This window comes from Ambystoma mexicanum, chromosome 4q, assembly GCF_040938575.1.
Source record: "Ambystoma mexicanum isolate Mex_15411 chromosome 4q, UKY_AmexF1_1, whole genome shotgun sequence".
Taxonomy (NCBI): Eukaryota; Metazoa; Chordata; class Amphibia; order Caudata; family Ambystomatidae; genus Ambystoma; species Ambystoma mexicanum.
The window spans coordinates 514,353,342-514,366,030 of NC_090928.1; the positions used below are offsets into that span (position 1 = coordinate 514,353,342).

At 45.9% G+C, this 12,689-nt stretch overlaps 1 protein-coding gene across 2 annotated transcripts in view; it reads right to left on the bottom strand.

Annotated features, from left to right (window-relative positions):
* Nucleotides 1–12,689, bottom strand: part of KIZ (kizuna centrosomal protein) — a 2,038,369-nt gene that overhangs the window by 1,374,367 nt on the left and 651,313 nt on the right. For both annotated transcript variants that reach the window (XM_069608068.1, XM_069608067.1), the window contains one exon: nt 9,847–9,981. In XM_069608068.1, the coding sequence (XP_069464169.1) occupies nt 9,847–9,981 (135 nt within the window). The remainder of the gene's footprint in view (nt 1–9,846; nt 9,982–12,689) is intronic.

Genomic DNA, 12,689 nt, shown 5'->3' on the forward strand with positions numbered 1-12,689 from the left:
AGAGAGACAAGCAGGAGGAGGTATGATGAGTACTATGGGTTAGGCTTAGACAAAATGGAAGACCCTCGGCACCCCCACCAAGCAAATAAATGGTATGCTGATATGAGTGCCACAGCCAAACAAACGACAAATGAGAGCTGTTATGTCTGCTCGCTCATCCCCCATGCATCAGGCACACCTAAAGTGTTGTTGCCCAGAGAATTGCCCATTGTAGATGCCCAGTGTCTCCTCCATCTCACGCTATGCCGAATAAAAAACACCTTCCAGGCACACGACGTCACTTTCAAGATTATACAGACTGAAAAAACGTGCTACCCAAAAGCAGCTGGAGTGGTATGTCTCAAAGAACCATTTTTTGCGATACAAGGGACACTATTTTCTGAAAACAAATGGAAAGATGAAGAAGTACTGTGCAAAGCGGAAGCACTGAGAGGTGTCCAACCAGCCAGAATGCGATGGATGGAAGAAACATGCACACCAGTATGGAAGGAGCACATTTCCAAACTGACATGGGTAACAGCAATGGAGAAACCCTTCAAGCTACAAAGTGAGATCAAGAACGAACTATGTTTTAAGGGAGAAGGAAAAGTGGCAATAGGGACGAATAAAAACTGCAACAAAACTCTCACCATCCCAGACATGAGAAAAGGAACAGCCGCATTGATGGACACATACTGGGTATGTGGGAACCAGGCATACTTGCACCTTCCCCAGGCATGGAGCGGCAGCTGCTCGATGGCCACTCTGCACTCGGCCCTAATGGTGATTCCAGAGAGCCACGTTGATGAAAATAAAAGGACGCCAGGGAACATGCACCAGGGTGCGGTTCCTCCCACTGCAAAATCACACCTCTATGTCCTGTCCTCCGGAGAGAAGGGAGAAGAGCTATCACGGAACAGACGGGCATCAAATTACATATCTCAAGCTTCGTCCGATTTATTGGCACAGATCCCAGACAGGTACCGACTGTTCAGCTCTGTAGAAACGTTCTTTGCCTCGCTAATTTCAAGTGTCCAAGCAAGGGCAAATGCAAAATGGCTCCAGATAACACGGTGGGAACTGATTCAGTTAGCCAATGACACTGAAGAAGGGTTCAACATAATAAAAGTAGAACTGCGAGCTCTACGCCTGATGACCATGCAGAACAGGTATGTTCTGGACCTACTGACAGCGATGGACGGAGGTGTTTGCCGAAAAATAGGAAGTGCCTGCTGCACTTTCGTACCTTCTGAAGACGCGGAAAATGGTTCCCTATCCCACGTGATCGAAGCAGTACGCAATCTGGGAGAGAAGATGAAGATGGAAGGTGGAGCAGAAGCCAGCACGTGGTTCGACAATATCTTCTCCTGGGTTCCCTCGTGGCTTGGAATGACGATGAAATTTCTGGTACCAGCTGTGGTGTTCCTCCTTGTGGCGTTCTGCCTGTGCCAGGTGGGCCTCCGATGTTGTGCAAATGCGGTCCCTAACGGCGCAATGATGATGGTGACAATGGGCAACTCTGGTGGTACAATGAGGGCAACACAAGAAGTACATGTGCAGACAGGAATAGACAACACCCCCCAGTACCGGTTAGTGCCTATGTACCGTGACAAGTACATAGTAGACAAACTATGGCATACCACTATCAAGGAACCCCGAGATGTGGAATTAGAATGGTACACAGAGGTATGGGTAGATTTGGAGGAAAGTGGTGACTGTATATATTTAACGTGCACACCAGACGAATATGCTAGAAGAGGAGAGAGCTTAAGGGGGGTGTGTAGGGCATGGATGCCCATTAAGGGAACACCCGCATGGGATGACGCGGTAGTAGAGGAACAAGAGTGCAGAAGGTTGGAAGACCTGAAGAATTCGTTACTTTAGTAACGAAAGGGGGGAAATGTAGGGGAGGACAGGCCTTAAGACCCCCCTCTCCTGCATTATTCTCCCCAGGTGAGGACCATGGCTCGCCGAGCGTCCCCTCATGCCACCCGGGCCCAGGTGGAGGAGGGCTTGCCCGCCGATGACATTGCCCCCACGTATCCATCAGTCACACACACTAAAGTTTAGACAGGCCTAGAAGCCTTCTTGCCCAGCAAAGATGGCGTGAGTTCAGCGCGCTGTAGCGCGGCCCCCACCTTTGGAGGGCTTTCCAAGCATCCCTGCCGCCGTAGCACCATGGTAGATCCGCTGCGAGCGCGTTCCCATGAGAAAGCCGGGTATGAGCTAACCCGAGATGTTAACACTGTAACATTTCATCGTTCACAATGTAATACTGCACCCCGCATGACCTGGTCCGCGAGGCCGGGGCGACGGGGAAAAAACTGAAGCATCACTATCTGAAGAAAGTAGAAAATAATTCAAGTATTGGTATTAATGAACTACCTCTGTTTAAACAGATTCTGTAAACTGTGAATCAACCATAAAGATGTAACGTTTATATGATGTCACCCCAGGTCTGGACTAATGCTGCTATAACCACAGAGAAAGATGTCGACGAAACGTATAACCTCTATCTGTATAAGTGTTCTTTCAATTTTATGTAGAAACCTGAACTCGTATATGTTTTCTTAATCACCCAAAGCGGCGAGTATCAATCTCTGTAGGCCATAACCTAGAACTACCTCATGTAACGTCTAATGTACATAAAATAATCAAACACTGTAGTGAATATAATGTTAGGTAACGAAAAGGTACTCAGACTGAATATATTAACGAAATGTTTAATGAACTCGAAGTATATATGTATGGTATAGTAGTTTAAATAAGACAAATGATATAAAAGTTTTGTATTCAAAATTAGGCAACACACGAGGAAAATACCTTTTGTGAATATATGCAAGGCCATTCTCCCTCCCACCCTACGAAGCCTGCCAAGTAGAAAAAAAAAGCTAAGGCCTGTGCCGTGCTCCCCCACCTCCCCCGACCAAGCTGGAACCGCTTCAGAGAGTCAGAGGCCCCAACACAGCATCCAAGGCCACCGGCCGCCACCTGCGTTATTTACAGCACGGTAATAAACTTACGTTTGAATCCACTGATCTACCAGCACCCTCTCGTAAATCCCACAATCCCCCAGACCACCCCAAGAAGCCTGACCCCGCACAAAGACTACCCCCGACAATGGGACAAGACACAGAGCCCCCCTTCATAGTAGCCTCTAACGTAGTAATAAAACATGTACCACCCGGCACAAGCCCCCAGAGCCCAGCCCCTCGACCTGAAATACCAGACGTCAGAACACCGGTAAATCCAATAGATGACCACCAGACCCCTCACAAGGTGCATTCCTCCTGTGTTGTATTGATTGAAAGATTTACTGTAGAAGTTAGATATCGGGTTTTAAGTAACTGCAATGTGCATGATTTAGAGCACCCAAGTCAGGGAAGGTATTCATCTTTGTCACAGGCTGCCCCAGCGTACCAACACCGCCCGGATGACCTCAAGCCGGCCTGCCAGGCCCAACCCAACCCACGAGGCTGACCAGTGACGTCCTCCCACCCGGACCAACCACGCTGCAGCAACACCTATAGTTAGTCGACGCCACCCAATCCCAATTAACTTGTGCCCCCTATAGTGTGTAGGTTCTGATGACGTTTTTTGTATTAGAAATACGCCTGCCTTTGCGATTGTCAGGCAGAGCGCTCTCGGAGGTTGCAGAGTTCTTTGCATGCCATATTCGTTTGATAAACTCCCACTTACGCTCACCCGCACTCTGTCTTGGCCTTATTCCCATCACGGGAGTGTCCATTATTGTCTCCCATTGCGGGGAGGATCGTGCTAACTTGGGGACGCTTCCACTCAGTTGCTGGTTTGCTTGTCCTTCGTCGACGAGGGACCCGAGCTGCGTCGTCTGGAGGCTTGATAATCTCTGCCTCTAAGTGCCGACTGGGATGCCCGTCTGTAACCTTGTGAGGCGTATGAGGGCCTGTTAAATCCACGGTCCCTAGAGGCTCCAAAGCGGGAGTTTCCGGAAGCACCCCTGAAGGGGCGAAAAGAGCGAAAACTTCTACCTGTCTGGAGGGCGCCAAGAGACCTAGCTGTATCCGTGTCTTCTTTCATCCCCTTCAAGGCTTCATCTACCTTGTCTCCAAACAGATGTTCTCCTTCACATGGCATGTCTAGGACTTTGTACTGGACTTCAGGTCTAAAAGTAGTACATTTGAGCCACGCTTGTCGACGAAGTACTACGCCATGATTGATTTGTTTGAACCCAGACTCTGCTAGGTCCACCGCAATATTAATTGCATGGTTCGAGGCCTCCTCGCCATCCCGTACTAGCAACATGGCTGCTTTTCGATGTTCTTCCGGCAGATGTTCTAGGATAGGGGCTATTTTATGCCACATCTCCCTATCGTAACGTGATACAATCGCCAAGGAGTTGGCTGCTCTTACCGTCGTGGCGCCGACTGAGAGCACCTTTTTCCCAAAGGCGTCCTTCCTCGCTTTCTGGTGGGGTTGAACATTTTTGCTGTACTCTGGCCTTCCTAGCCGCTGCCGCCGATACCACAGAGTCTGACAGTGGCTGTGATGTTAGACATTTTGGAGTGGACTCCGGAGCTTTAAACTTCTTCTCAATACGCCCCTTAATAGCCGGTTCCGAGAACGGATGACGCATCGTCTTGAGGCCTTCTTGCCATACGTGGTCCAGGATTGGGATGGCAAATACCGATTTCCTCCTTTGACCCATGTGATCAAAAAGAAAGCAATCTTTCTTTTGCTCCTCAGGAATTAAGCCGAACTCGGAACACGCTTTTCCCATCATTGCATGGAAGGCTCCCACATCATCCGGAGGAGATGGTTGTGCCTGGCTCCTCGTAGACTCTACCTCTACATCCGAATTCCATGTTGGGTCTCTCGACGGTGACAGGGAGATGTCCGACCCTGAGTCACCTCGTATAGAATCGGACTCCGATAGCTCACCCTCCTCCTGCGCTCAAGGACGATCCTTCACCACCTGGGAGGCCGACGGGCTTTTGGTCGTCGAGCGAGCTGCTTGAGCTTGTTCGTCGACGGAAGGTGCAGAAAATATCGACGATGAAGTGCCAGGCTGAGGGATCTGCGTATCCAGACGCTGCAGGAGCTTCTGAAGTGTATTAAGCACATCCAGAGACAAAACCGTCTGGGGGGTCAGCAACGTCGAGGATAGAGGGACCACACCCCCACTCGCACTCGTCGTCGACGTATTGGAAGGCCGTAGGCCCAAGTCCGACGGCTGCATAACCATGCCACATTCTCCTTCCACCGACGACCCCGACAAGGCCGTGTCTGGCTGCAGTAGGACCTCAGGGGGGGGCCGGGTCACAAACCTCTGGCTGCCAGGCCATAGATCGAGTCACTGTCGACGAAGGAATCCCCACCGCTGCTGCCTGAATAGTAATAGGCATCGTCAGCGACACCGGGGTCGACGAGCAAGTAGCCGGCACCGAGCCTTTAGACTTCGTAGCTGATTTCGTTGCCGACTTCCCTGCTGAAGCGTCTCGACTCACGGAAGACCTAGGACGGTCCCCTGAGGAGGATTTTGATGCCGCTTGCCTCTCCGTTTTAGAGGATGAGGAGGAGGAGGACTTTTTGTGTGATGAGGAAGAACCAGCATGCTTCCCCGTATGCTTGTCCGCAGGGCATTTTTCGACAGGCCGCACCTTCTTCGAGGGAGGTTCCGACTTGCTCCTGGAGGCCCTGGAGCCAACTTCTGATGCCGGATAGGCACCCGCTCCATCGTTAAGCCAGTCGACCAGCCTTCTTTTCCGGTCTTTAAGGGTTTTTTGGGAGAAACCCTGGCATATCTCGCATGTATCCGCCGTGTGGTGCGGGTGGAGACAGTAGATACAATCCATGTGGGCATCACCTTCATAGACTTTTTTGAGTCCACATGTCGCACAAGGACGAAATAAAGCTTTTCCGGACATATTTATTCCAGAATGTAACGTCGCCGAAGCGGAAATACAACCTAATTTCGATTAGCAGTAACCACGAGGATCCCACTACTTTGAAAGACGGTTGAAATCTGAGGGAGCGCGGGGGCGGGTCCTGTATTTATATCAAGGCGTCCTGACGGCGCGGGCACGCATGATACAAAACGAGGTGGATGGGACGCATAAGCGTCGAAAAAGTTTTCCTACGGGAAAGGGTCTATATAATGTACCGGGGATTCCCAGCCTGACGACGGGGAATATTCTAAGCATGTGAATCCATGAAAGATCCAATGCTGGAGAAGCGTTAAAACAGTACATCAAAACAGATTTTCTTTTGTACACCTCGTAATGCAAATAGTGTAAAAACCGCTTCCCTTTTATGCATGTCAGACAGCAATGACCGTGGATTCCTATGGAATCCATACATATTCTTTTACCACTTGCCACAACAGGAAGGTTCCATAGGAATCCAATTACATGCAGAGTAAAACCATGTGGTTTTTGCAGACAGGAGCTCATTTTGATCAGGGGTGTCACGCTAATGGAAGGTGTAAGGGCCTTGCATAAAGCTTGTGCACCTTGCATCCATTAACACCACGTCCCATTTTCATCCATTTGCATGGTGGAGCAGAGAGGAGGGGCGGAACGAAACCTGTGTTTCCGCCGCCTCCCTTCCTCTCCGCCTATGGTAGACTGCGTTTACTCATTCGCACGACGGAGGGCAAATGTGCAGGGCAGGACGCAGTGTACATGCAGCCTTTTGCCCGGCACATTTGCCCTCCACTGTGTTGCGGCGGGGAGCCACCTATGTGTATGTCTGCACGTAAAGTCTCCTCTCTGAAAAAGCCACACTGGACCAAAATGAGCTCCAGAGTGTCGAAAGCAGGCTGACAACGTTTGCCCATTGCATGTAGCCTCTCTTCCAGGAAAAACCGTTTAAAATTTGGCAGAGTGGGATGCAAAAGCTGGAGTTTTACACCTGTTTTTGCACTCTGCAGATTTAGAAAATAACCCCCGCTTTAAGTTTTCCTGAGCCGGCCATCTCGGTTGTAGCGCCTGCTGGATTGATTTGAAACACAATCACAGAGAGCTGGTTCATGCTTATATGTCATGTTCTTTTGATGACCTCAATTTTGTATGGACTTCATACAGGTGTATGTCAATAGAAATGAAAATATTTACTTACCACACTCTTACGTTCTGACAGAAGAAATCTGTTAAGTCAAGTCACCTGTTGGTGGTATTTCCCCGAGAACGACCAAAAGTGATGGGGACTTGTAATCTGCTAGCAACCGCCATTCATAATAATATTATTACTATTATTATTAAATGTTTAAAAAGGTACAACTCGTTTTATACAACAGCCACTTAAAAAGGAATACCTCCTGGGAAAGCTGTCTGTGATGCAGCACGGGGAAGGTACACACTGGTAAGAAGATGATCCCCTTAAAATACTGGAAAACAAGGCGAATTACTCACTTTTACATTATTGACATTAACTTGCCCCTAGTCATCTGAACTTTATACCTGAGCAGTGGCAATGTCCTGAACCGGAAATCCTCGTTCCAATGCAAAAGAACTCAAATCCTGGCATATGAAAACCATAACCTATTAGGCCGGGGGCACAGCTCAGGGGCAACATGCTCGCCTTTAGAACAAGACAATGCCACGTAAAATGGGCTGGATCCCTAGTCCACCACTTAGAAGATGGAGAAGTCGGTGGTAGGGGCGATATAAATCATCAATGATGATGATAATAATATCATCATGTCACTACCTGACAAATGATAGTACTTCTTGGGCATATAATGGATATAGCTGGCAAATGGTTTAAGTAACTGGAAACATTATACAATGACTATATATACCACTCCAAATTATTGGTTTTAGACATGCCTATTAAACTAGTCTGCATGTGCCACAAGGTAATACACCAACCTAAACTTACAAGACAGCCATCTTCAGAAGCCACCAAGCTCTCCCAATGGCAAACCCGTCCAATGCTTACAGTCTGCATCTTAAAACATCTTGGGAACTGCTTCCCTCATTTGGATATCCTTGTCAACAGAACTCTGCACTGTAATAACCATTCATGCAAACAGAACATTATGCACTCCCAAAATGACCTTCTCTAAATGTTGCCTGACATGACAATACACACCCCTTCTGAAGTCTTCAATAACCACTGGAGACTTAAGAAGCACAGTTATGGCAATCACTCAACACATTTTTGTATTGTATTGGTTATTTATAAAGCGCTCTTTCCCCATTTGTATGGTCTCAATGGGCTTTGTGGTTTGAAACGCCCTTGGTACCGCAGTCCATGTGTAGGAGGGTCTAAGCGTTTAGATTAAGAGATGCGTGTGTGCATTTTCACCAGCTTAGCTGGCTAGGCTCCAGTAAGATATAAGATGTATGGCCACCTCTCAGGATGTATGTGAAAAGGGAAATGTTTGTGTCAAAGTCATACACATGTGTTCTATACCTAAACCGACGTATGGCTGTTCTATACACAGTGGGTCACGAGAAGCGTTCAATGAAGGTACAAGTAATGAATCCTGGGGGAAATTGACACATTCTACCCACCAAATTTTATGCTGAATAACGAATAGTGTCGAGTAAAATCCCCCAGCTAGCTTCAATGGAAGGAAATATAAATACATTAACTGCAATTCATAAAGTATCTAATAACACGTATTTGCCCCGTTCTAAATAGACAACTCCTTTACAAGGGGAATATATATGATACGCAGATGGCATTGATACATGATGGGGGCTGAGTCCGCGAGGAGAGATGAGGCAATTCAATAGTAATACTCCCTTTTGGCGGCCTCCTGCGAGACTGAGGAGATCTGTCAAGGAAGACCTCATTGTAACTAGGACCAGATAGGATACTCTGCAGACTTCTATGCGTGTGGCCTTGGTTCACGGCGCTGCATCTAAGAAGTGCCACCTTTGAAAATCACAATAGAGACAAACTTTCAGACTAGTCAAAACCTAAGGAGGTGGAGCAGATCCACACTGGGTCATGTAGCCAATGCACTCCAATAGAATTGCGCGCATTCTGATGGTTATTTGAGTGTGTCACCAGGTAGAGCCAAACTGTCAGGAGACCACTGACATGGGGAGCGTTAAGGAGCCATTCCAGTCAGTTACGTAGTCCATAAGGACAAGGCAGAGAACAAGGGTGAGAGAAGAAACGTATGGCCCGATTCCATCATCCGTACTCCAGGCCACAGGCCAGAGACTATTCCAACATTAAAACAGAGTTAAGCAGTTTCCGCTTCCTGGGCACCTACTGTTTGAATCAAAGCATTCAACACAAAATGGTGCCTGGATGAAGCGGGAACCATGCTACTGTTGTGGCAAAGCAGGGCATTACAGAACCAGAGACCGGCCACAAATTGCTTTGTGTGTGCACTTGGTGTACTGTGTCCCGAACAAAGTCTGTTGCTTCCCAGTCCATTAAATGAACCCCAAAAAATGTTCCTGCCAAGGCGCCATTTGGTACTGTACCATTGCACTATTGAATTATTCTAACAGAAACTTTTGTTTAGCTCAGTAGCATTTGTTTAAATGGTTATCTTTTCAGTGTTTATTGGTATGCATTATTGACTCATAATTGCTCAAGGGATAAAGCCATTCACTTCAGGTGGAGACATTATTAAAGTTATTTAATATCCATGTGGCGAGGCAGTATACCCTAATGGGATACAACACTCCCTGCTCCTGCACAGATTTGCGCCATACACTACACTATGTTTTTCCCACCCACGATCACATGGGGGATGCATAAGTAATTCTAGAATTAAGTGTGTCTTTTGTAAAAATGGACGTTTAGCTGTGCTGCTAATCAATATCACTAGCAAACCAGTAACGTCAATGAACCTGATCCCTAGCATCAAAATATTTTCACAATGAAAATAAATACAAATGATTTACAGGGTTGATTTACCATACAAGTTCCTTTAGTTTTGCTGAACTTATTGTTGTGCCTTGATACAATTCCAACCCTTCTGTGTCGGACCGATGCATGCTCTCTTCTACTGAGTCCAGCAAATGGAAAAAGCCTTCTTCTGAAAAATGTAACCTGCAACAAACATCAGAGTTACTACATGTCAATCAGCAGCCACATTAACACGAAATCATTTGGGGCACAATATTATATTTCGCTGGAAAGCGTAGCATTGTCCTTCAGGAGTCAAGCGTTGTTTTACCTTACAGAGCCACAATGCAACTTTAGTGTTAGAGTAGTCATCTCCTTTAGAAGAATATAAAATCCTCAGTAGTGGGGTAAATCTGAATTTACACATAAGGTTCAAGGTTACCCTTCGATCGACCAGGTGCTGTCTATGTCCCCTAATCCTAGCTTGAGTCACCTTTTGTGTCGATTTTTCAATGCAAATTTAAATCATGTCTCATAAACATTATTTTAATGACTCAGTCAATGTATTATCCCATAAAAAGGTAGCATAGATTCTGACACAGTGTACTAAAGCCAATGCGTTTCGGATTTCAATCCGTCTTCAGGGCTTAACATTATTCAGATAAACAAACAATTAACATATAATTAGGTCCAAAGATTGGCACACAAAACATAAGACAAACAAGAAATCAGAAAAACACAATAAAGCATTGGTTAGCACATTTCCTGTACTCCACACTCTTTTAAATATGTTTTCGTAAATGTTTAGTTAACTTACCAGATTACCTGCATCTATGTTGTGAGCATTACTATATCTTGTCACAGTTTAGCACTCCCCCTGCAACACTCACCCCCAACCATCAATTAAACTTGATTCCTTTGAACGGAAAGCAGTGGCAAGGAGTAGAAAATCGGATTTGGGGTAAAGCCCACCACCACAAGATGGGAAGCTAGCAAAGAAAGTGAAAACCCGTTTTGGGGGCAAAATGGCAGACTGGGATTTTGATTCTTACTCACAACTGTTAGGGGACAGAATGAAAGGAAATTTGAATTGCTTAAACTTTAGGAGATGGGGAAAGTTTAGGGAATACCAATCAGCACACCAGGGCAATTAAGTGGGAAAATCGGTTTTGGGAGGAAGCAAATGCAAAAAAGAAAAATAGAGTTAGCAAATGGAAATTCGTCTACACTGGGTTTATAATGACAGGCAGCTCAGCAAAGGGGTGTAGCTTAAAATAGGAAAATCGGTTTACAATGACAATGACAGAGGCATATTTCCGGTAGACTTCTAGGCAAAAGGGATCGCTCACAATGGAACAACAGTTTGGGGTTTAACAGTACAGATGCAGATGGGAGATCGTTTGGTAAGACACACAATACATAGACACATTCGTTTTTCTGTTACAAGGAGACTAATTCTTTTGAGGCAACACTTTAATGACTATAATAATTAAATACAACACCAGGGACACGATGGTTGGTTTCCAATGTCAATGATCTTGCAACCGTGAATTTCAATGGGGGAATTAATTGATTTACTTAAAAATATACTGTTAATGTTAAAGGAGGTGTCCAGTCAAAGTTTCGAAAAAATAGTTTCAAAATACAATAGTTTCGAAACAAAAGCATCGAAAACATTTTTTTCAAATGCATTTTTTTTAATGGAAATGTTTTTTTTTTTTAGTTTTGTATAGTAAAATTAGTGTTTTTTTCCCCAAAAAATTGGGGTTTGGGGGGACCACCCCAAATCCCCCCTCAAAAAAAAACATGCATTCGAATTTTTTTTTAGATGCTTTGGAGTCTAAACTGTTGTATTTCGACATTATGACTGTCGAAAAAAATAACTATAAACCGTTAAAGGATATTTATACCATGCACTATAACCGGAATTGTACTTTTTGACTGACTATAAATGGTTGCAAGGACCAAAAGTTCTGAAAATGCTACGACCAAAGGTTCGAACACCAAAAGTTCGAACCTTTGGTGGTAGCATTGCAGGTAAGTAAAAATAAAAAAGAAACATTGCGGGGGTGTCCTCCGCAACACCCCGCTCACTATACTGTGTGGTATAGTGAGTGGGGTGTTGTGGAAGACACCACCGCAGCACACCCGCAAAAAAAAGAACAAAAACGGGGGCTGTATGGTGAGCAGGGTTTTCGGGGGAAACCCCTTAGCCCCCGTAGTATGTACGTGTGTTCGCATGAGAAAGGTGTGAATTTTTGGTGGTTCGCACCTTTCTCATGCAAACATTCCAGCTGCGGAAAAATCAACCGTGGTCAGATCAATTAGAACCCTATCACCACCGGAGTGGTCCCCTGGCGCTCTGGCGGCTCTGAAAAAAGGTAAAGAGGGGGTGAGTTAGTGGGAATAAGGTGGAAAAGTGCCAGAGAGCTTTGATGTGCTGTTGGCAGCCTCAGCCCGTTGGGTCTGTTGGCTGGGCTTGGGGTGTTTTACGGTTGGTAGTCGTGTGCTTTTGTGCAAGTCTATGTCTGGTTTGTCTTGTTAAATACTAAGGATTTACACAGCCAACTGAGAGGTTTTTAAAAGAGAGATGCTAACATACACAGGCTAACAATAGATTCTTCTATGGGAAGGTGACTGAATTACACTGGCAATTTGGGGGTTTCAATGGGGTTTTCAATGGGGGAAATATTGGATGCAATGCTACAAAAATGAAAGGCTTATGCAATTTAAGGTTGGGTTATATGTTACTTACAAAGCAAGCCTTGGTTTAGGATTCAGGACAGCCAGCTAGATCACAGAACACTCTGGACAGCTAGGGCAAGGGGTCTGGTGACTGCACTCTCAAAGATGGTAAGGTTCAGCAGACTTCTCTCCGTCCTCCTTCTCCCGTCTCCTGGATTTTTGTGTGT